At 41.8% G+C, this 26,407-nt stretch overlaps 1 protein-coding gene across 1 annotated transcript in view; it reads left to right on the forward strand.

The window, feature by feature from the left end:
* The first annotated feature begins 9,871 nt into the window (after positions 1-9,871).
* srcin1a (SRC kinase signaling inhibitor 1a) overlaps positions 9,872-26,407 on the forward strand; it is a 128,362-nt gene continuing 111,826 nt past the window's right edge. The window contains exons 1-2 of the mRNA XM_060902061.1: positions 9,872-9,923; positions 10,181-10,497. Coding sequence (XP_060758044.1) covers positions 10,204-10,497 — 294 coding nt within the window. The 5' untranslated portion in view covers positions 9,872-9,923; positions 10,181-10,203. The remainder of the gene's footprint in view (positions 9,924-10,180; positions 10,498-26,407) is intronic.

Genomic DNA, 26,407 nt, shown 5'->3' on the forward strand with positions numbered 1-26,407 from the left:
TGAGGGAAACCGAAGGAAACCCACACAGACATGGGGAGAACATTCAAATTCCACACAGAAAGGCCCCCTGTTGGCCACTGGGCTCAAACCCAGAACCTTCTTGCTGTGAGGCGACAGTGCTAACCACTACACCACCGTGCTACCCTTTGGTAAAGCTTTTCTCGTCTTATGTCCTTTATCGGAATGGTCGTGGCTTTGAATTTGCATTCTACATAGGCAACATTTATCAGCTTCCCCTGGATTTCCATCATGAATGAGTTTTGAAGAAACACTCTTTCTGGTTTTATCAGTTTTTATCTCAGTTCAGGAATCTCATCTCATCTCATCTCATTATCTCTAGCCGCTTTATCCTTCTACAGGGTCGCAGGCAAGCTGGAGCCTATCCCAGCTGACTACGGGCGAAAGGCGGGGTACACCCTGGACAAGTCGCCAGGTCATCACAGGGCTAGTTCAGGAATCATGTCTGCTTTTTTTGGATGCAAGTTGCTGGAGCGTTCTTTCAGTTAGGAGTGTGTGAGCAGTACAGTCCCGGTGTATTGATTATCGATTTGTTTTGATGTACTGTATGACGTATAAAACCTACATAGTGTATCAGGGACATGATCAGACGTCAGTGTTCTCTGATGTGATTCACGATTCTTATGATAGATTCTGATTCTGCAACAAAAAGGGACCGAATGATCAGAAATCTTAGCATGTGTGTGTATGTGTGTGTGAGATTGATGAGTAACTGTGGTCTTCTTTTTCAGCCAACACTGGGACCTACTTTCCCAAGCAAGGTAACATCACTCGGCCAATCACAAAGTCTTTCTCTGGCCAGTCAATATGTTTCATTAATCTTCATCTGCGCAGATGTGTCATGTTTCTGCTTAATTGTCCGGCTAAGTGTGTGTGTGTGTGTGTGTGTGTGTGTGTGTGTGTGGCTGGAGGTTAAGCAGGGTGATTAAAGGCCTTTCGTCAGGGTGACATGCATCATGGTCACAGCGTGTCATGAGTTAATGGCCTGATTGGAAGGGTGAGGAGGGATGGAGAAGGTGACAGATGGAGAGAAAATAAAGGAATACAATAATGCAGCACTTTACTCATCCATTTCTACAGAGATTTCTGTACAAGCTGCTACTGCTTCTGCCTCTGTTTTGCTTTTCAGGGTGTCTGTAAGGGTGACATGCCTCATGGTCGCAGCAAGCAGTGTGTCATGAGTTTCCCTATGATGTACATGAACATGAGCAGAAGTAGCTATAGTGTGCAAATGGCCCCAGCTATTCCTATGATCTACACACACAATTAACAGTTATTCCATGAAATCGAGTCGTACATGAGCTGATAGCCGATGAAGCGTGCATGCCGAGTTGGCTATAAGCCATGTACAACAAGATTGAGTAGAATAACTGTTTTATTCTATCCACATTCACTGGATTTTCAGAAACAGAGCATTTTTATTTTTAGCAAATTTGATCAATAAAAACTTTATACAATATATATTTATATATATTTTGTCCGACAAAATCATTTCTGCTTAGAATGTAAACAAACCGGCGAAATGACAGGAGCAATTTGTGAAAAATGCTATAATAAGAAGAAGAAGAAGAAGAAGAGGAAGAGGAATTCTTGAAAAAAAAAATTTTAAAAGACACATTCTTACCATCGAATACTTTATTCCATATTTTGTTGCAAAACCAAATCACTTGAACCTAGGCTAATACTAAAGCCGGACACCAAATTTCATCAAAATCCGTTCACTACTTTTTGAGTTACGTTGGGAACAGACAAAAAGGTCTTGGATCCACATACATATCCAGATTTGGATCAAAATTGCATCAATTGTTCCTTGGCCCATGGGTCACCGTTCCTCCAAATTTCATCCAAATCTGTTCACTACTTTTTGAGTAACGTTAGGAACAGACAAACAACTGGAGGCGAAAACATAACCTCCTCCAACAAACTTGGCAGCAGAAACAACAACAGCAACAAAAAACTTCTCGTGTATCAAAATTGATCTCATTGTGTTTGTAGACTGTTAACTTGGCCAAATGCTGTATTATATTACAAATGAAAAGTAACACAAATCAAGCTATCCAGATACAAAGCTCTATTGTGTACTCTAATGCTGTCTAACAAAGTCTTTCCAATGTTGGAAAAGCTTCAGGATGTTACAAAGTACTGATGCTGGAGACTCCTTCCATCCATCCATCCATCCATCCATCTGTTATCTATGCCACTTTATGTCAGGGTCACAGGGAAAGCTGGAGCCAATCCCAGCTACTTTGAGCGAGAGGCGGGGTTCACCCTGGACAAGTCACCAATCTATCACAGGGTTAACACAATGACGAACAACCATCACATTCACACCTATGGGTAATTTAGAGCAGCCAGTTGACCCGCATGTTTTTGGACTGTTGGAGGAAACCAGAGCATCCAGAGGAAACCACACAGGCATGAGGAGAACATGCAACCTCCATGTAGAAAGGTCCTGGTCAACTGCAAGGTTCAAACCCAGAACCGTCTTCCTATGAGGCCACAGTGATAACCCCTGCACCACCATGCCACCTCGACTCCTTCTATAAATGTTCAAATAAATATCTCCTTACAGGAAACCTCACCATGTCAAAGATTACATTACATTAATGGCACATAGATCTTATCCCAAGTGACGTACAGCATACCCAGAGCAGCCTAGAGAGCGGTTGGGGGTTAGGTGCCTTGCTCAAGGGCACTTCAGCCATTCCTGCTGGTCCAGGGAATTGAACTGGTGACCTTTTGGTCCCAAAGCCATTAAGTCATGGCTTACCCCATACCTGACAACTCCCATTACAAATTTCTTAATCCATTTGTGCGTAGTGTCCAGTGTTGGAGTCAAGACCACCAAACCGAGACCAAGTCATGACCAAAACTGAGACAAGACCAAGACTTTGAGGGTTTGAGACCAAGTCAAGACCAGACCAGTGCAAGTCCCACCTTGCATGATACACTTATGATAAAATGTGAAACATGCAGGCCACAGTTTGCATGACAATACACAGGTCATGTAGTGAAATCCCTGCAGTTCTGGGCTTGAAATAAAACCCTGAGTCCTCTATGTCTGAGACTGAGACAAGTCAAAGTCCCTCTCATGCCAGAATCTGGTCTTCCCAGGCAGTCTCCTGTCCCAGTACTAACCAACTCTTTAAGGTGTATGGGTGCAGCACCGATCTCCGTTTCGATAACCCTTGGCCTCTCACCTATACAGCTAGGGTTACCCTACCAGGTCCTCTGGTAACCGCGAGAATTTGACTTCCCCACTCACATTTGTATTGCAGCATGCCTTGCCAGACGGTAGTAGGTACAATTTTTGTGATGGTCTTTGGTATGACCCGACTGCAAGTAGAACTCGCGATCTCCTGGTCGAGAGGCAGACATGCTAACCACTAGGCCAACAAGAGACCGAGACAAGACTGAGTAAAAATGCTTTCAATTTTGAGGAAGGCTGTCTGTCTCTCTGTCTGTTCACCTATGCAAATCAACATGGCTGGATGCACATACTCCATATTTTGCAGGTGGATTGTTGACACCGCAAAGGGACCCAAGACAACATTTTCGATTTTCCAAAGCATGGGCTTAGTGCTCATCCAACACACTATTCATTTCCCATAGGCTACATGCTCATGCTAACACGCTATGCTAATCCAAGCTACTGTAATTTCCCATCGGTTACATGCTCGCACTAACACACTGTGCTAATCCAAGATACTATAATTTCCCATAGGCTACATGCTCATGCTAACACACTATGCGCAGCCTCAGCTTACAGGGCACTACATGTAAATTGCTACATGGTATTAAGATACATTACCCAGTTGAAAGCAATCTATTATGTTACCTCCTTATAGTTTATAAGCATGTTAAAGGAACAGTCCACCGTATTTCCATAATGAAATATGCTCTTATCTGAATTGAGACGAGCTGCTCCGTACCTATCCGAGCTTTGCGCGACCTCCCAGTCAGTCAGACGCAGTCAGACGCGCTGTCACTCCTGTTAGCAATGTAGCTAGGCTCAGTATGGCCAATGGTATTTTTTGGGGCTGTAGTTAGATGCAACCAAACTCTTCCGCGTTTTTCCTGTTTACATAGGTTTATATGACCAGTGATATGAAACAAGTTCAGTTACACAAATTGAAACGTAGCGATTTTCTATGCTATGGAAAGTCCGCACTATAATGACAGGCGTACTAACACCTTCTGCGCGCTTCGGCAGCGCATTGATACGGAGCTCAGATATCAATGCGCTGCCGAAGCGCACAGAAGGTGTTAGCACGCCTGTCATTATAGTGCGCACTTTCCATAGCATAGAAAATCGCTACGTTTCAATTTGTGTAACTGAACTTGTTTCATATCACTGGTCATATAAACCTATGTAAACAGGAAAAACGCGGAAGAGTTTGGTTGCATCTAACTACAGCCCCAAAAAATACCATTGGCCATGCTGAGCCTAGCTACATTGCTAACAGGAGTAACAGCGCGTCTGACTGCGTCTGACTGACTGGGAGGTCGCGCAAAGCTCGGATAGGTACAGAGCAGCTCGTCTCAATTCAGATAAGAGCATATTTCATTATGGAAATACGGTGGACTGTTCCTTTAATATGGCAGCAGAAAGTTGGTGATCGATCCATCATATAAACTAACCTCCCTGCACATAAAGCTTCAGTTCCTATCAGGTTAACTGTCTCTGTGGCTCTATTGTTTATACGCCGATGTGCAAATGTAACAGTAGTGGCTAATGTTACGTTTGACCCCTGACCCCTCGGGTAGACTGCTCAATTCCAAGCAGGTGTATGAACAAACCCTAGGACCAACACAGGCCCTGTGAACAGCACCATTCAAAGGAAATCAGGTTCACAGGCAATAACTACTAGTAGAAACGATAACGTATTAGACCGAGCTAGCACATTAATTTAAACATGTGATTTCAATTACACACGAGTGCACCAAAAGTATCATTCTTTTCATCCTTCTTTGTTTATTTTGAGCGTTATGTTAGAAACGCACAGACCATGTCATCTGACAGCTGCTGCCTCTGTCTTGCTCTGTTACAAAAAAGGAATCAAGTCACACTTTTTGGGGTGGAATGTCTATCACAATATCTCACTTTCCTCTTAAATTATAGAAGTGTGGAAAGAAACGTGGATGCTAATCAATTCTGAGCATTGTGAGCTGATGTGATATAATAGTGTGTGTGTGTGTGTGTGTGTGTGTGTGTGTGTGTGTGTGTTAGGGTGTATGGCAGTGTTCAGGATATTTAAACACCCTGGCATCTCTTCTGCAAGGAGGGAAATACTTGAGTAATTGTACTAGAGCAGCAGCTGCAATTATCGACACCTTAAAGCAGATACGCAGAGCCTTTATTTTTAAATAAATTTCTGAGTGGATAGTATCTCCATCCTTGACTCCTGTATGCTGCATAAATGGGAATTTTAAAAAGATATTTTTGAGAGTTAAAATCGACCGCAAAGTTGGCATTGGAGCTGCCCCGCTGAGCCAGCCAGCCCTGAGCGCGTGACCTCACTGCGGTAACCGGTTTTAAGGCCAAGGCCTTTGACAGCTATAGACCAAAGTCATATAAATAAAAAATTATAGTGAAAGTAAGAAATACCGTTACCGACTTGCTCAACTAAGACTGATTTGACTTCATTGATTGTGGGTTGACTCTCATTAAAACAGGATGGGTGTTGTAACTTATGCAACATACATGTACATGCATGCATTTTCACTGATAAAACGTAAAAGGCTCATTAAATAATCAGATGAACTGAGACAATCACATTCTGAAGCAAATTAAATAATCTTATACCGGTAACTTAAACACACAATACAAGTTACATGGATTAATCTAAATGCAGGTAAACAACGTGTTTTTGTTGTTTTATATCCAAATGAGAGTCGGAGCTTACCTGTCTGTGTTCTCGCTTCTTGAAGGCTGACCTTGTGGCCGATTGTTTTTTAAACAGTCTGACTTTCAGTTGTTCGTTCAGTTCTCCGTTCATTCACTTCTTCCATGTAAGGGTGAGATGGCAGCAATATCCAGTTTAGAAATAAGATGGCTGCTCCACTCATTCACTTTTCTTCATATTGTGTATTCCGCCATTACTGCTCAGCTCAGGCAATTACTAAAACCCGGGATGGAACGAGATGTCACCGGTTTTAATAACAACTGTGAGGGGGTCACTGCCCGAGCGATATGTCCCGTCCCGTTCCGTCCCGGGTTTAAGCAACAACCCTCGGCTCACTCCAGGAGGACTGGTGCAACTGAGCTCACCTTCCTTTACAAACAATAATAAATAAAATAAAATAAATACTTTCCTTTTCTTGTAGTTTTCTTTTCCTTTAACTGTTGGTACTGCACCATCTTTCAATACGAGCTTATAGCCAACGTTCCTCAACAAATCAGAGGTTTTGTACGAGTCTTCAGTAAAATGTGCAGAGCAGAGGAGAGACCACTTCGTAGGCGCCCAATGTGCCCATGAACTTCTCGCAAAACGCGTCCAAATCTTTGCAGTTTGAACATTCTTGGGCCATGAATGCAACGTAAATCCAGCTTCTGTCATGTTGCTGCACCGGCCAGCAACACATCTACGTGGCATGGCGATAAATTAGCTCAAAATGGAGGATCGGAGTTGCAGCCAGCTCTGTATTTTAGTATAGCGGAAATGGCGATGAGACCGATAGACTTCCTGCTGTGACATTACGGACGCCAAGGTCATTCACTCAGACCGTTACCTATATAAATCACTTTAATCATAAAAATTACTATATTAGATTTATTGTTAACGCTTAAAACTATTCCTGTGCCATTCTTGGGGTCTCAAGGCATTTATAAAGGAAAGTGAGGCCATGGTTCTGTGTATCTGCTTTAACGATCTTTTGGCCATTGCAAAAGTAGAAAAGCCTTTCAGTGTGTAAAATTGTGCATGAATAATTACTCAAACTTCCACTGGAAAAAAAAATGAGTTAATTCCTGATTACTTAGTGTATCAGATCACATGACACTGTTCCACAATTATTGACACCTTTGTCCACAGTTATCGACACCATTCCACAATTATGACACCTTTGTCTACAGTTATTGACATCCAGATGATTATTTATTAAAAAAGTAAACGGTATGTGGTATTAAGATAACAAAACATAGTTTTTATTTAAAATTTGTTTTACATACACTCATATTTAGTACAAAATATCTTCTCATCTCATCATCTCTAGCCGGTTTATCCTGTTCTACAGGGTCGCCGGCAAGCTGGAGCCTATCCCAGCTGACTACGGGCGAAAGGTGGGGTACACCCTGGACAAGTCGCCAGGTCATCACAGGGCCGACACATAGACACAGACAACCATTCACACTCACATTCACACCTACGCTCAATTTAGAGTCACCAGTTAACCTAACCTGCATGTCTTTGGACTGTGGGGGAAACCGGAGCACCCGGAGGAAACCCACACGGACACGGGGAGAACATGCAAACTCCACACAGAAAGGCCCTCGCCGGCCACGGGGCTCGAACCCGGACCTTCTTGCTGTGAGGCGACAGCGCTAACCGCTACACCACCGTGCCGCCCAAAAAGATTATTATTATTATTATTATTATTATTATTATTATAAATCACAGCACTTTTATTTTTTTTAAGTACTTCATCTACTTCAACAATGTTACACAAAGCTCGATCCATAACAGCTGTAAATGTCACTTAATTCCACAGCGTGTCGATAATGGTGGACAACGGTGAAAGTGATCACTATTATCGACACCTCACACACGTGACTTCTCAAACGCGTGTTTAGATACAAAATGGTGACTGTCAAATGAAAAAGTAAGAAACAAAGTAGGTTTCAACAAGGAGGTCATGAAATATCGGTGAATTTGATCAGAAAAAAACATGCCCATGCTCTTTCCACCATGCTTACCTGCGATTATAACGTCCGGGTTTTCCTCAAATTGCTGATCGTGCTGAAAAATATTTCATCTCAGGTAACGAGCTGTGTCATCAGACGACAAGATCAAAGGGTGAGGTGGGTCTTCCAGTTGATTAATTAGCCAATAATAACCGTTGTAACTGAAACTCACCTTTGTAAAATTGTTTTTTATTGGTAAATCTGAAAAAGTGTTGATAATTATGGACTGTCGATAATTGTAGCCACCACTCTAGTTTGGGTAGTTATTACAAATCTTGAGTGTCTTCTCCAATCCTGCTAATGACTTTTCTCTGTACATCAATCAAATGCGCTGAGATTAGCATCCAATATCGATCGCAAAGTTTGTATGAAAATAATATAGGGGGCTAAGACTTTTGCACAGGACTGTAAATGTCATAAAAATAAGCTGACATGCTTGGAAATTGCATATGAGACCCCCAGATCCCCCAGCAGATGGGACACAGGCCTGTCCTGTCCTGTCCCCTCCCTCCTTGGCAGCTTCCCCACCATCGATCGCTTCAGAAATGGTCCAGCATTTGAAAGCTGGAAACTTCAGACTGATGTCCATGAGATTTGAAAAAGCAGGTTGAGGAAAGTTTTGCTCATTTGTTAACGTTAATTGACTACATTTAATGATATAACTTTAACTAGTGACAGCATGTTGTCTTTGCTAATCCCTGGTTAGACTAGCATCGATCACAGCTAGGCAGCAAATCTAATGTTAGCTAATTCCAGCTAGTAAATGTAAATATTGGTTACAGGATAAATAATAAAAGTTCGTTTTCAGATGAAAAGATGTGCTTAACTTCATTCTACCAGTTAAAAACATTTTCTACTTATTAGCTTATCCGGCCAACAGGTGAGGAGTTTATGCCATGATGTGTCATCCGGCGTCGTCCACATTTCACGAAAATCACTTCTTCTCCTTCAATTCTTCGCCGATTCTTATTGTTTTTGGCAGGAAGGTCGGTCTGCCTAGGGTGCATATAACTTCTACTCAAATTTGCGTAATTACAATTAATAATGAAGATATGGAGTAATTAATCAATCCCTAACGAGCAGTTTCCACACTGATTAATTCAGAGGTGCTGAAACTTCCAAAATGTCTCTTATCTTGCCAAGGCCGAGGTCTCTTAACTTCCTGTTAGTGATCAAGATTGACTACAGCTGGTAGCTTCTCTGTGCCTTCATAAAAAGGGTTTGTTTCCAGCACTCGTTGGATTGACCAACACGCAGTAAAATGGGAAAGTCCAAGGAGCTCAGTGCAGATCTGAGAAAGAGGATCGCAGATATACACAACTCTGGAATGTCTCTTGGAGCCATTTCTAAACAACTGCAAATTCCAAGATCACTTCAAACAATTGTATACAGTCTATCATGTCACTGTATGTAAATGTCTGACCACAACTGTAGCTTGTATATAGTGTATATACTGTAGCTTGGAACATTTATTGTGCAAGGTGGCCCACTTTAGATCATTCCTTCTGGACTAGACGGGGCCAGAGTGAGCTATGCCGCCACTGACAGTCTCGTTTATTTATTTAATTTTTTTTACTTGCTTACGTTTGAAAGTAGCAGCTTTAGCAGTTTCACTTGAGTACACATTTGCCCACATAGTTTCACGTTTAATTGAGTAAGATTTGAAAGCATTCTCTGTACTTTCACCTAAGTAGCTATAATCAGTCAATACACCACACTTCTGTTGCGTGGACAAAATCGCAACATCTGTACACTGATGAAGTGTAGCGCTGAGATGAACACACACTGTGCAGTGAGCATTGATGGATGGAGTGGAGGGACATGAGACATTATGCACAGTAATAGATGGACTACAGTCAGTAATGGGACACGTGGATGGTGGGTGAACCTGATAAACCGGCATCCTGGTGGTGTTTACCGTGTGTGTGTGTTCAGATAGCAAATTAGCGATGCTTGAAATAACAAACAGGTAAAAGCGAATGGAGCGTCCCACAGGGACGAGGTATTCTACCTCATTCTTCTGTTTGGTGTGTCTTGTTTTTTTTTAATTTTATATTTTCACAATTCTCTTACTGAACTGATCAGTATCTCTGCACGAGGCAGCTGTATGTATGCACTCGTCTACCCACTCATCCCATTTCTCTCTCTTTTTGTCTCTTTTGTCTTTGTGTGTACCATGTTGGACTATATGATGGCCTGTGTAATTGAACCCACACCCATTCTTCTTCCTCTTCTTATCTTCCTGTCTTCCTCATTTAGACCCGGAGCGCGGTGGCGGTCACATGATCTCCACGGATGACCTGGAGTACCCACGCGAGTACCGGAGCCTGGGAAATGGCGCACGCCGCTTCTCCAACGTCGGCCTCGTGCACACATCCGAGCACCGGCACACGGTGATGGCCGCTCAGAGCCTCGAGGCACTCAGCAACCTGCACAAAGCCGAGCTGGAGCGCAAACGCGACGCCTTCATGGACCACCTGAAGAACAAGTATCCTCCTCAGCACTCCCTCCCTCCATCACCGTCTCCATCCCACGGCAGCATGAGAGGAAGCTCGGAGAGGAGCGCACGTGAACAGGTACACGTGCACTTTCACGTGCAATTTTCTTTTTTTTTTCAGAATTCACTCATTGCCACATTTTTTTGACAAGATTCATTCATCTTCATGTGATTTTTTTTCCCTAATATTAATTTTTTTTCATGTGTATTTACAAAATAATAATGTATCTTTTCAACAAGATTTTTTTTTCCAAAATCCATTTATTTTTATGTTTTTTTAAATACATTTTATATTTGATTTTTTTCAGAGTTTATTTTTCACATGCATTTTTTTAAATATTAATTTTCACATGCATTTTTTTCAATATTAATTTTTTTTCACATGATTCATTTTTCACGTGATTTCTCCACATGGTTCATTTATTTTTGTGAGATTTTTTTTTTCTTCAAAATGTATTTTTCATGACTTAAGTTTTTCACATCCAATTACAAAATAATACTGTATTTTGTCAACATGATTTTTTTTTTCCAAAGTCCATTTATTTTTTTGTGGGTTTTTTCTCAAAATAATTTTTACATATGATTTTTTTCAGAATAAATTTTTCACTTGCATTTTTTAAAAATATTTCTTTTCACATGCAATTTTTTCCACCATTCATTTTTCATTATTTTTTTCAAAATTATTTTCCCCCATACAATGCATTTATTTTTTTTACAATATTAATATTTTCACATGCATTCTTTTCCAATATTAATTTATTTTCATACAATTGATTTTTCATACAATTTCTCCACATGGTTCATTTATTTTCATGTAATTTTTTTTTCTTCAAAATGAATTTTTCATGACTTCATTTTTTCAGGTCCAATTACAAAATAATGTATTTTCTCAACATGATTTTTTTCCAAAATCCATTTTTTTTCCAAAATAATATTTACATATGATTTTTTTTCAGGATTAATTTTTCACATGCATTTTTTTCAAAATATTTATTTTCACATGCAAATTTTTCACAACTCATTTTTCATGATTTTCTGAAAATTATTTTCCCCCACACAATTCTTTTTTTAATATAATATTAATATTTTCACAGGCATTTTTCCCCAGTATTAATTTCTTTTCAAATGATTCATTTTCACATTCTCCACATGTTCATTTATTTTCCTCTAATTTTTTTTCTTCAAAATTAATTTTTCATGACTTAATTTTTTCACATGCGATTTTTCCAAATGAATCATTTCTTTCCCACGTGATTTTCACATTCATTTATTAACATAGAGCACATGCTTTTGCTTTTCCTCGCACGGTGAGTTTGATTTCCACATGAAATGTAAATGTATTTAGAAGAAGCACATTAACACCAACCTGTGATTTGCAGCTGCTCAGGGAACGAATCAACACCATGTGCACAGCCAGACTGTCGGATGAAAGAAGTGCTGCAGTGTCCAAAAGCTATTTCATCAAAAAACAAATAATAATAAAAATTAAATCTGACAGTGATGTTACCGTAAGATGATTTGTTTAGTCCAACACTTTTACCCACACGAGTGTCCTTATTTAACCTCAAGTCAAAAACACAGCCAGACTCTGCAGAAGCTTTAAACAGTCGGTTATTGATTTACACTCTTTCTACATGTTTAACTCAAGTATGTAAAAATGCGCCGAGTTGAGCACTTCTTTTAACCACTCTTCACGGACTCTGTTGACCTTTGACCATATCAGGAAGTGGTCATGAGCAAATATCAGGAAAGGTGGATTAAAGGTCAATAGAGCAATTTGTTTGCATATAATCCAGCTGAAGGAGTCCAAATGATATGCGACCGGCCCAAATGTTCTATTGGAGCTAAAAGTCAAGTTACACTTGTTTTTGGTCAGGTTTATTTTCATGGAATTTCCTATAATACCCAAGTCACATGATATATGGTTTTATATCCCCGCTATGGAAAATTCCTGTTGGAAATTTCTAATGGTGTTCATTGGAATTCCATGGCGAACAGAAGTACATTCAATGGATCATTGGAATTTTATCCAATTACATTACAGGCATTTAGCAGGCACTCTTATCCAAAGTGATGTACAACATACCCTGGGGAGCAGTTGGGGGTTTGGTGCCTTACTGAAGGGCACTTCAGCCATTCCTGCTGGTCTAAGGATTCAAACTGGTGACCCTTTGGTCTCAAAGCTGCTTCTCTAACCTTTAGGCCATGACTTCCCCAATAAATTTTCCTTGTTTCAGGATGACATGCAGATGAACTTTACATTACTTGACTTTTACAAGGCATGAATGGGGATTGAACCCATTGTCTTTGGTTTATGAGACTGACACCTTCCCACTTGGTCACTTACTACACTTGATGTAGTCAAGACCACCGAAATCAAGACCAAGTCATGACCGAGACCAAGCCAAGACCAAGACTTTAAGGGGTTGAGATCAAGTCAAAACCAAGACCAAGAGTAAGACCAGTGGGTGTGAAGGGGGGCAGGAGGGGTGACACCTGTTAACAGGAAGAACAATTTCAAATTAGCAATGGGTCACGTTATTGGTTGCATTTGAAGTTTTACATCCAATCACAGTAATGATGTTGACAAATAAATCAGACAATGCATTGGAAATTTCGTGAAATCCCTACAGTTGTGGTCTTGACCAGTCTTGAAATAAAATCCTGAGTCCTCCATGTCTGAGCCCGAGACAAGCCCGAGTAAAAATGCGGTTGATTCCGAGATGCGACTGAGACCATCAAAAAGTGGGCTTGAGCCCAGTCTCAAGTGGCACAACACTAGGAATTACCCTATGATTTCCCATGAGGGCACCAGTACAGCTAATATCGCAGCTTCCCTGTCTGTCCCTCTGAGTTACATGTCGATCCTGAGACACCAGTAAGATGCTGACCTCTTCTGCTTCTCAGACCTGCCTGATCCATCCTGATGCCCTACTTCTGGCTGGAGTCTCATCTCATCGCTCCTGTAGAGGACGGCCCCATATGGACAGTCGAAAGTCACACTTGGAAGACGCTCTGGACACTTACAGTAATACATGTGTCTGAGGACTACAGTTGACTTGCTAACTTTGGGACTGCGCTGTCATGAACGGTTTTGCACTCGGGTTTCCATCGGTGGGTGGTTTGTGGCTTCAGCAAAGCAGACTTCATGTTGGAACTGTAATGAATTTCCTAGTTTCACAGTTACACTTTGTGACTCTATAGGACACAGTTATAGAAGTGAGTTATTTATAATCATGCTGTCTGTTATCACCGAGATGAGATGAGGATGGGCTCCATTATGAGTCTGGTTCCTCTTGAGGTTTCTTCCTCATGTCATCTGAAGGAGTTTTTCCTTGCCACCATTGCCACAGGCTTGATCATTGGGGATAAATTAGGGATAAAAGTATCTCATGTTTAAAGCCTTTAATTTTCTGTCAAGCTGCTTTGCAACAATGTCTATTGTTAAAAGCGCTATACAAATAAACTTGACTTGACTATCCATTTACATAGCGGCCCAGTGCTAACCCTTAACCTCCCCCTGATAACCCACGGATTCCTAGCACACTCCAATGGAAGTTTTCTATAATTCCCAATAACACAATTGCATTGGTTGCTTTGACCTCTGAAGGGGCGGTACTTTATATATTCTTGAAGAAGCCTGTTCATTTTCGCTGAGCTCAGCACCTTTTAGCAATGTGCTGGAGCTATGGGGGTTTGTATAAAACTTCTCCAGCCTAAAAAGTGCTGTGATAGTTCAGATTCAGTCACAAGCTTGGATTTGATCTTGTAGCTCTCAGGTTCTAATTTTGTTGTTTATGGTTGGCAGCGCAGCTAGTAAAGCTAGCAAGCAGCTTGGATATTTGGATAAGTAGGACAGACTGTTTCATGTTGTGTGAATGTAGACCCAGGGTCACCGCCAGAAATTTTGGGCCCCATGAAAGATTAGAATTTTGGGCCCCCCAACTTTGCCCACCCTCGTCACAATTGCACTATTGTCATTATTTGACTTTTGATAGCCCATGGACCTTGAGTTTGTGACTTTGTTATTACATTTTATGTATTAACCTACCAGGGACTAGATGAAAACTGGTCAGTGACTAATTCTGGTGCATTTACAATCACAAATGAAAATTCAAGATTTTGCCACATGCCTTCTTGTGCTAGGACAATTGGTAGTGAAATGTGTGATCTCATCTCATTATCTCTAGCCGCTTTATCCTGTTCTCCAGGGTCGCAGGCAAGCTGGAGCCTATCCCAGCTGACTACAGGCGAAAGGCGGGGTACACCCTGGACAAGTCGCCAGGTCATCACAGGGCTGACACATAGACACAGACAACCATTCACGCTCACATTCACACCTACGGTCAATTTAGAGTCACCAGTTAACCTAACTTGCATGTCTTTGGACTGTGGGGGAAACCGGAGCACCCGGAGGAAACCCACGCGGACACAGGGAGAACATGCAAACTCCGCACAGAAAGGCCCTCGCCGGCCACGGGGCTCGAACCCGGACCTTCTTGCTGTGAGGCGACAGCACTAACCACTACACCACCGTGCCGCCCGAAATGTGTGATGTGACTGCTAATAAATCATAGAAAAAGTTTTCTACCCAGCATCAAAATACCTATGGAAATCCCATGGATTGTTATGTGCTAGGTAGAAAGCTGTGTGTACTGTTCTACAAAAAGGGAATATGTTCAAAGCAAAGTGTGTCTAGACAGAAATTTGAGCGTAAGCAGAGTTAGACTATTGGTTGCCCCTCCATGGACCAGGAGTGTGTCCATTATTAGCAACACTTTAATCTAGCAAACTGTATATGGCGCTCGCTCATTAAAAACTTCAATCCTAAAGCATTTATGGGTTGTATTGCTGCTTACTTCCTTCTCCAAAGGGGGGTTCAGTGGTTTGGTAGGGCGGAGGTCCCCCTGAGGCTGAATCTGTGCATATTTAGGGCACCCCATTAGTTATGAAACTGGTTATTAGCACTAGTTATTAGCACCAGCATAACGTAATATTTCATCTTGTTTATCACACAAGTCAGTTCAGTTATTAAAATGGAAAAAAGTCACTGTACAAACTGTAAAAGTGTTCTCTTGATAGGCTAATCCAACCACGTTCATACTGTTCATTTACCATTCGCTAATATTTTGAACACACATGTGAGCGATAGCTACCTTTCTTTGGGAAAAACTGAGTGACCAGTTGCCTGCCTCTCCGGTCCCGCTCAGCTTTCAGCTGCCTTTCTTTACGTTTTTGACAGCCACTCTTCATATTTAGCGATCATAGACTGTACGCACTCCACTGCTGGCTGGCTGGCTGCTGCACCGCAACACAGCAGCAAGTAGCGTTGCACTGATCAGCACACAGATTTAACGCATCGCGCTTCTACCAGAACTGGACCGTACCATTTCGCAAAAGGGGGAGGGTTAAATGACAATATGTTGAAGAACTCAAGAAATAGACAACCTTGTTCAATTAGCTCATTTTACCAGATGGAATATTGCATTGTTGTTATTTCAAAAGTCTTATTAAAATCATTAAAAGCATATTATCAGCCCCTTAAAGGGCCCCATGGCAGTGCTGGGCCCCTAGAATTGTTCTAACCTTTCCCCCCCGGCGGCGCCCATGTGTAGACCTGATTTGTTATTGCTGATTGAAGTAATTTCTTAAATTGTGAAAGGGAAAGAAAATCCACCCTGAACAACATGCATGTTCACATTTATAATTAACTTACGATCTTCAGAAGTGTTCGAGATTTATTTTGTAATAACCTTCTGAGGTTTTTTTTTTTTTTAGTTTAAGCCTCTTTCATAAACTTTTATTTAATAGGTGCTGTAGTTTTATGTTGGAGTGAAACGGGTTGCTACCCACAACCTGCTGATGGCGGTGATGGTCATATTAGCTCTCGGTTTATCTCGCTTTATTATAAAGGGGCACTGCACACTTAAATGTGTTTTTTTTCAGCAGTAAACTAAATGATACAAGTGGATTTTTCATTGATGAAATACATCAATGCTAGTGTTAATATAGGCAAAGTGACCATTTTTATAAAAATATAAAAATCAGTATTTTACGGGATGAAAACAGATCAAAACCCCACCATCTACTGAACCTTTCAAGGCCGATGCTGACATAGAATCGACCATTTAGAATTAACCACGTCATTAAATTCATATTTTAAAAAAAAAAGTTAACGCTTTCTAATCAGACATGGGCGGCCCACCTCCTCCAGACCCCACCCACCTCCCCCAGACCCCACCCACAATGGGAGCCTCATTTTCAAATATATGCTAAACAACACTCATCATTCACAGGAGTTTGCACTATTTCACCACCCCAGCCCCTCCTCTGCCCCTCCCCTCAGCACTTTGCTCACATTTTAGCTTTTTTTTTTTTTTCAAAATTATACAGTGGGTGAAGTTAGGCTCAGAGCTGGGGGTGAAGTTATACACTGGCGCTTTAAAGCGATTAACCAGGAAATTTTGAAATTACGGGGTTATGAAATGTCATTGGGCGGCACGGTGGTATAGTGGTTAGCGCTGTCGCCTCACAGCAAGAAGGTCTGGGTTCGAGCCCCATGGCCAGCGAGGGCCTTTCTGTGCGGCATTTGCATGTTCTCCCCGTGTCTGCGTGGGTTTCCTCCGGGTGCTCCGGTTTCCCCCACAGTCCAAAGACATGCAGGTTAGGTTAACTGATGACTCTAAATTGACCGTAGGTGTGAATGTGAGTGTGAATGGTTGTCTGTGTCTATGTGTCAGCCCTGTGATGACCTGGCGACTTGTCCAGGGTGTACCCCGCCTCTCGCCCGTAGTCAGCTGGGATAGGCTCCAGCTTGGCTAGAGATAATGAATGAGAATGAAATGTCATCATTAAGCATTAATACAAGATGTTCTAGAGGAAAAAAATGAAGCGGACTTTAGCTTAAAAAACATGTTAAAGTTGTAACATCAGTCCGTTGGGTCATTTCCCCGGGCACGGCCATACCGGATTAGCCAGACACATTGGATGGATGGATGGATGGATGGATGGATGGATGGATGGATGGATGGATTAGGAGATGTAAACGAGGGTGGCGCTGCATGACGTAGGATTCCGCACGTCTTCTTCATTCCATCCTGGATCCAAGACGTTTGTCTGAGTGGCTTTATCAAGTAAAGCGAGAAAACTTTACTCCTGGAAATAGCAGCAAATTGTGCACTGAGCATTTTACAGAAGATTGTGGATTTGTGGAGGACTTGTATGAAAAAAAAATCACTGGGAAGACATGAGACACGAACCAGAAACGACAACTGAAGCCAGACCCGAGCCAGACTTTTATTTCACCGCAAAACACCGGCAGCACGACAGCACACCGTGTCACACATCAAACGGATGGAAGATAAGATAAGCAGAAAAATATATTTTTTAAATAAACAGGCAATAAACTAGCCACTGCTTTATTTTGATTCCTTTTCTAATCCTGCACTGACACAATTTTTGTAGAGAAATGCAAACAAATTGACGGAGAAGTCACACTAGACAATAATATTATACAATAGTCTAGTTGTCACAACAGAATGATTCTCAAGCATGCTCTGGACAGCGTGCGCTCCGAACTGACTCATGCGTGTGCCGCGAATGACGCACACCTGCATGGGATTAAGGCGCAATCAGCGCACCTATATAAGGACTCAGAATGCAAACTTACTTTGCGAAGTATTGCGTTGTTGTGATACACTACCGTTCAAAAGTTTGGGGTCACTTTGAAATGTCCTTATTTTTGAAAGAAAAGCACTGTTCTTTTCAATGAAGATCACTTTAAACTAATCAGAAATCCACTCTATACATTGCTAACGTGGTAAATGACTATTCTAGCTGCAAATGTGTGGTTTTTGGTGCAATATCTCCATAGGTGTATAGAGGCCCATTTCCAGCAACTCTCACTCCAGTGTTCTAATGGTACAATGTGTTTGCTCATTGCCTCAGAAGGCTAATGGATGATTAGAAAACCCTTGTACAATCATGTTAGCACAGCTGAAAACAGTTGAGCTCTTTAGAGAAGCTATAAAACTGACCTTCCTTTGAGCAGATTGAGTTTCTGGAGCATCACATTTGTGGGGTCGATTAAATGCTCAAAATGGCCAGAAAAATGTCTTGACTATATTTTCTATTCGTTTTACAACTTATGGTGGTAAATAAAAGTGTGACTTTTCAAGGAAAACACAAAATTGTCTGGGTGACCCCAAACTTTTGAACGGTAGTGTACATTAAGGCCCGGTCCCACTGCACTTACGGATGCAAAGAGGATGTAAAACGTAAAAAAATCTTTGCCATCCGTTGGAAAACGCTACGCATCCGTTGTGTACTCATTGCATACGTGCTTCATACGCTCTATCCATCGAGCATCCGTCCACTGTGATTTCATCCGTGCAAAAAGTTTTGAGCTGCACAAAACTTTTAGAACAGATGAACTTTCCGCCGTGTACGATGTAAATCCGCGACATATACGAGCAACAAATGTTCTATGTCTGTTATCATCCGTTAAACGTCTGCTGTATCCTCTCTGCATCCTCTGGGCATCCTCGCAACTCACATCCGCTGCAGCTGAAAACGGAAAGAGGGAGGAAAGATAAGGTACATGAAACGTCTATTCATCGTTAGTAGCACGGAAATAGAAAGGATGTAAGCGTATGCATCTCGTATATAAAGTATTCAAAACGGACAAAGCGTTTATATCTGGGATGTATCTCGTATATTTAGGATGTCTGGAGTATGTCTAGAGTATGTAGAAGGACACCTAGCGGACAATCGATATTTTGTATAAAAAGGGGGAGAAAATCATCTAGTAGTAGAGATGTATCGATGTAGCCGCAAGCACGTTTATGCTGACGGCGTGCGTGCTGCATCCCTTTATATCCGCGGAGCAGACGCAATTCATACCCCCCACATGCGCAGTGAACGGTCTGCATCCGATATACATCCGCGCAACATCCCCTTTGTTTCCATTAGGCGTACGTGATGCATCCCCTTCATCCGCTATGCATCCGCTCTTTCTGCTATGCGTCCGCTTCTCAGTTATCACCGGTAACCCCTTCGGAGCTGTCATCCACTTCCATCCGCTTTCATCCGCTAGGCTTCCTATGAACATGCGTTTAACATCCCTGCTATATACTACCCACGTCCGTTCTTTTCCGTTCTGTTTTCGCAAATTTTCGCCAATTTTGTCCATTTCTGGAGCGGATGAAAACGGATAGAGCCACCCCCGAAATTTTGTTCGTCCGCTGTGTCCTTTTTGCATACGTTTTGTGTCCATCGGCCAGTGGGACCGGGCCTTTACCGAGCCGTATTTCCTGACTGATTTCCTGGTTTCTGATTCCTGTTTCTGACCCTGCTTCTGTCTACTATATTCTGTTTGTGCCTCGCTCGACCTTTTGCCTGTTTTACCATTCACGATATACACCTGCTGATTTGGACTGTTTGCCTGTTTGCACTTTTCTTTGCAATAAAGATCTTCTGCACCTACATCCGTCTCCAACCGTCGCTGACAGAATACTTCGCCCCGCTGACACTAGTATAGCATGCACATGAGAAGTATTTCCGTCTCAACATGTTTGTGTGCTTCCTTTAAACTGGACTGTTTTTTTTTTTTTAATTGAAGAAACTTTTCCAACTTGGTATGAATGATGCTGCATTATCAGTGTGTATGTACTGTAAATGTCGTTGACTTATGGACAGGAAATCCATATGCTGGCTTTACTGCATAGCCATTTCACTCATCCCTCTTGTATTTTCTCCATCTCTGTGTTTTATCACCCATTGTTTCTTTGCTTCTTCATCTGTTGTTCATATTTTGGCTCCTCCATGTTTTCGTTACCTGGGCACTGTGTAAGTACAGGATGGATGAATGAATAAGTGCTGTGTGTGTGAGAGAGCGAGAGAGAGAGCAAGTGACACCGCGAATGGCTGTGTGAGAGACAGGTGGAGTCCACGGTTGCCATAGAGACGTTGTCCTTATATGGAAGCTGGTGATATCATATTGCAAAGGTCAGGCTAGAGAGAGAGAGAGAGAGAGAGAGAGAGAGAGAAAGAAGGCAATAGACATTGAGGAAAAGGAAACCTGTTTGGATATCATCGTTGCAGGAACCCGGAGACAGGAATGGCAGGAATACACCAGCGTACTGTTGGGAATGGATAGGAGGAAGGAAAGACAAGAAGGAGGGAAGGGAAGTAAGGGAATGGGAGGACAAGTGTGGCAGCGTGTAAAAGAGGAAGAGGAGAGTTAATTAGCCCAGTGCGTCTCTCTTTCTCACACACACACACATATATACACACCTCCCTCGTTCTCCACCCCACCACCACCACCCCGGCACTAGCGCGGAAGAGTTAAAGCAGCCAAGCAGCAGCCTGCCGATGTGGTAATTAATTAAATAAAGCACCACTGCTGGGAGAGAGAGAGAGAGAAATGCAAGAGAATGAGTGTTTGGGGCCAGCTGACTGATGCTCACACTGACTGAAGGCATCCAGGTGTGTGTAACGTGTGTGTCTGTGTTTACACACACATCCACGCGTACAGGTGCAGGTAAGAGTGTTTGTCAGCTTTGAATGCTTCTTGTTAGAATCGTTGTTGTGGAGACCAGATGCAGGTGCATTGTGGTTATGAGTGTGTGCATGCTTTGCCGTGTTTTAGTTTAAACGTGTGTGTGTGTGTGTGTGTGTGTGTGTGTGTGTGTGTGTGTGTGTGAGAGAGAGAGAGAGATAAAGAGAGAGAGAAAAAGCAAGAGAGAGAGATTGTTTTGCATGCAGGTCATGTGGCATGCGCCTGCTCTGTCCTTCTGTCAGCAGCTGGTTGGTACACAGGAGTGTGTGTGTGTGTGTGTGTGTGTGTGTGTGTGTGTGTGTGTGTGTGAGAGCATGTGTGTGAGCATGTTTCTATACCTTGGTCAAGACCAAATGTTCCCACAAGGGTAGGAATACAAACTTGTGGGGACACTGAGTCGGTCCCCATGAGGAAAACTGCTTGTGTGTGTGTGTGTGTGTGTGTGTGTGTGTGTGTGTGTGTGTGTGTGTGTGTGTGTGTGAGAGAGAGAGAGAGAGAGAGAGAGAGAGAGAGAGAAAGACAGATGTTAGTCCATTTGGCTCAAGCAAACTCTTCCATCCAGCTGCAGGTCAAATGGCCAATTTTCCCCAACAGTGCATTACACAGTTACTAAGCAACAAGAGACGCCAGTCTTTGGCTGAATATGACATCATCAGGCTGGAAGCTGGCAGCCGTCCTACACACAACTACGGTACAGAGAGAGAGAGAGAGAGAGAGAGAGAGCTTGTCATTTGATATTTTTCGCTAGGAAGGACGTAATATAAAAGTGATACTGCACCACCGGGGTAATGCTGAAGTCGTAAATCTTGTTATTCTTTTTTTCTTTTGTTTTGAGTGTGTGTAAGCACAGAGGTGTGTTTAGGTGTCTTGTATTACAAGGTTTGGACTGAATGAATGAACGTACAATATTTCCACCTGCTCAGACCTCAACATCCCAAAGGGCGACTCAATTCTATGAATTAAAAATACTGATTCATGATCGATTCATGAACAAGTTCATTCACCAGCTACAAGGTCATGGTGTGTGAAACTTTCAGTCCTGCTAAATAAACACAGGTGATCCTGAATTCTCATTTCTGATTGGCTGGAAAGTGTTGATTAATTTTCTAGAACAGCAGCTCTGACAGTAGTTCCAGCTACACAGTAAAGATGTGCAGGCTTTCTGTATATTAATGAACTAGTTTTAAAATATTATCTGTAGCTTATGTGGTAACAACAAAAACAGGGACTGGTACAGACAGAATTAAAAATAAATAAATAAATAAATAAATAAATAAACACCACTTTGTTGATAATGTGAAGTTTTCTGTATGGAGATCTTTATTCAACATTAATGGAGGGCGTCTCCAGTGAGGGAACGTTTTCTGACTTGAGAAAGTCTTCAGGAGAGGAGTTTGCACTTTTCAATTTCGCTGTAATGCTACAAGCTAAAAAAAAAAAACATGACAAGCTGCGTTTTTCTTTTTGTTTATTTTAAGAGCAAAAGAAAAAGATAGTCTGATGAGCGATGAGTGAACGAATCTTTATAGCTACTATAACGTAAGCTATAACAGGAACTAATTTGTTTTGTAGATGTTCCACAACATTTTCATAATTATAAGAAGGGCACCCAGTAGAGTCCATACTGCCACCAAGCACCTATTATCAACATCAAAATCAATTCACTCGAACCTAGGATAATACGAAAGCTGTACACCAAATTTCACCCAAATCCGTTCACTACTTTTTGAGTTATGTTGGGAACAGACCAAAAAAATAAAATAAAATCCTGGATCCACATACATATCCACATTTGCATCAAAATCTAATCAATTGTTCCTTGGCCCATGGCTCACCTTTCCTCCAAATTTCATCCAAATCCGTTCACTACTTTTTGAGTTATGCTGGTAAAGGAAAAATAATATATAGAGGATACTACACATATACATATTACATAGACATGAGTGTTTTAGTGGGAAATACACCACTCGTATTTTTTCATATGAGTTACATCCAATACATGGAGAACCAACACTGTGACTTAAATCTCTATATGTCACTCGTGATGGAATGGATGAATTGTTTTGATATATTTGGGTCCTTTTTGTCTGTGAATGTGTCAATATAATAAAAAGAAAATCGCATGTTAGCTTGAAGATATGAAGTTTATCTTCTCGTGTTGAAAAACTTGCATTTTTCATATGAAATACATCGCGGATCTGAGTGACATATTTAAATAATATTGGCTGGCATTGAGTGGTATATCAGATATATTCCATTCAGCTAGCATGATACTGAACGAGTCAAAGACAAGTAGCTGAATGGAATATATCTGATATACCACGAAAAAATCCAGCCATTATTATTATTATTATTATTATTATTATTATTATACATTCCTTTCGGGTGTTCAACATGTCTTTCTCTTTCAAAATTCTCTCAAAATCTTACGTATTTAACGAAGCAAACCTGGTGGCCATGTTTGTTTACAAATTGTCCCAGTCGCCCGCTAGCAGGGAAGTTTTATGTCTCTGATGTACCGGTACGATGTCATGTTGTCTTGACAACCATGCAATATCGTAAACCATATTCAACATTCATTCTCCATTGGGTAGAGTGATGTAATACATGTAGGATACGCGATATGCTAACAATATTGCATGCTATCAAACCAAATGAATGAAACCCACTGGAAGGGAATAGAACACACGTTTTTATTCCATCCAAAAAGTGTCCTGTATATAAAATAATTCCTGATGTTTCACTCCGATGACGTCACTCCCAGAGTTTTCCCGCTGATTAGACGCGCGTTGTCAAAATGGCAAACCGGTTCAAAATTAAAATCCTTTTGATTAACTTGCATATTTTTTGTGGATATGTCCATATAATATAAAGAATATTACATGGTGGTGCAAAGATACAGTATGAAGTTTATCTTCTCGTGTTGAAAATATTTTCACTCATTCGCTTCACTCACTCGTGAATATGAGAAACTTCATATATATATATAAACTTTTATAAACAGTTAGTGTTGGCAAATTGCACTGGCTTAAGAGGAATAAAATAATATGAAATGTAGAAATATACATGGGCGGCACGGTGGTGTAGTGGTTAGCACTGTTGCCTCACAGCAAGAAGATCTGGGTTCGAGCCCCGTGGCCGGCGAAGGCCTTTCTGTGTGGAGTTTGCATGTTCTCCCCGTGTCCGCGTGGGTTTCCTCCGGGTGCTCCGGTTTCCCCCACAGTCCAAAGACATGCAGGTTAGGTTAACTGGTGACTCTAAATTGACCGTAGGTGTGAATGTGAGTGTGAATGGCTGTCTGTGTCTATGTGTCAGCCCTGTGATGACCTGGCGACTTGTCCAGGGTGTACCCCGCCTTTTGCCCGTAGTCAGCTGGGATAGGCTCCAGCTTGCCTGCGACCCTGTAGATAGAACAGGATAAAGCGGCTACAGATAATGAGATGAGATGAGAAATATACATTAATTTTCTCTACCTTGGGCAGAACATGTAATACACACTCTTATGGATTTTATAATATAAGTATGGTGGTCCAGCAGGTAGATTTGCCATCTTGCAAATACTGAGCTTGAGTTACTGTTGGTTTCCTCCAAGTTTTCCAGTTCCCTCCCACCCCCCAAAAACATGGTGGTGGGTGGACTGGCTACATTAAATTGCTCATAAGTGTGAGTGAGTGAGTGAGTGAGTGAGTGCGTGCTTTGTGATGCACTGGCATCCCATCCAGGATGTGTTCCTTCCACATGTCTAGTGTTCCCAGAATAGAGTCTGGATCCACCATGACCCTGAGCAGGATAAGGGATTACCAAAGATGAATGGACTCATAGGTTCATATTTAATAGGTGCCTCAGGTGGCTCCCAAAGACATCGTGGGATTTGCATATCTTCCAAGCAGGAGTACCATGAATTTTTGATGAGGTCCCATGTTCTACCCTAGTGAGAGAATCTATGGGGGTCCACGAGTGTACATGAGGAACCAATGGTGATCTGTGAACTCCCATTAATAACCTGTGGGATCAAATGGGAATCCCATGGTTATCTACCTGGTCTTCCCAGGTAGTCTCCCATCCCAGTACTAACCAGGCCCTTAAGGTGCATTGGCGGCGCCGATCTCCGCTTCTATAGCCCTCGGCCTCTTGCCTATTATACAGCTCGGGTTACAGTGGGGGTTAGTCCTCTGGTAACCATGAGAGTTTGACTCCCCACTCACATCTGCATTGCAGCGTGCCTTGCCAGATGGCAGTAGGTACCATTTTTATGATGGTCTTTGGTATGATTCGACCGCAAGTAGAACTCGCGATCTCCCGGTCGAGAGACAGACACGCTAACCACTAGGCCAGCTTGCGGTATACGCAAAGCAAGTATAATTTTTTTTCTCAGTGTAGATAATAATGGTTGGGTTATGTTAGCTAAGTTGGCCTAGTGGTTAGCATGTCCACCTCTTAACTGGGGGATTGCGAGTTTTACTTGCAGTTGGGTCGTACCAAGGACCATCATATAAATGGTACCTACTGCCATCTGACGAGGCATGCCATGATACAGATGTGAGTAGGGAGTCAAACTTTCATGGTTACCAGAGGACCAGCCCCCCACTGTAACCCATACATGTCAACCTTTGGTCAATCAAACCTGTATAACCAACCTCCAAAATCCATATTTCCCTTGTAAAATCCGTATAAGATGCAAATTAAAATAATTTACCTAAAATTTGAATGATAATTAACAATGATATATCCCAGTTACTTTTTATTCAATATTAATAACAATAAACCTTCAGAATGAATACAAAGTATTTTTCCAGTCTCACCTGTGAAAGGTAATCCCATGTGATCTTGTTTGGACGGTAAACCTGTTGGTACAGTTAAACGCAGCACATGAATGAGGCATCTTTATTCTCGGCTACTGTCTAGACGCTATACCAGAGACGGTTGAAGAATCTCCACTTTGCCACGTCCAATATGGCGGCGAGGATGACGTATGATTCTACGCAGAAGGCGGCGTCTATGTTTATATGTCTATGACTTCCCGGTTGGCGGGATTCTCGCAATGCGGCGTGCGCATGATCAAAAGTGGGACGAAGTCTCGCTACCACAAGATAACGCGCGATTTCATAAGACTCTTTACTGGCTGTCTGTGGTGTACAGTACGTTTATCATCGTGGGAATTGATTATAGCTCTAAATAAATATTGAATTTTTTTTTAAAGAATCTGTATAACTTTATTTATACACCCGTATACTATGTTTATTGAATCAAATCCGTATAAAATACGGACATTCCGTATAGGTTGACATGTATGGTAACCTATGTAATCGCCAAGAGAGCAAGGTGTATAGAAACTGAGATTGGTGCTGCCCAATGGTAATGGTTAGTATAGTACTTGGTGCGAGACTGTCTGGGAAGACCAGGTCCTGGCACAGGAGGGATTTTTTAATGT

The sequence above is a fragment of the Neoarius graeffei genome, chromosome 20 (assembly GCF_027579695.1).
Source record: "Neoarius graeffei isolate fNeoGra1 chromosome 20, fNeoGra1.pri, whole genome shotgun sequence".
Classification (NCBI taxonomy): Eukaryota; Metazoa; Chordata; class Actinopteri; order Siluriformes; family Ariidae; genus Neoarius; species Neoarius graeffei.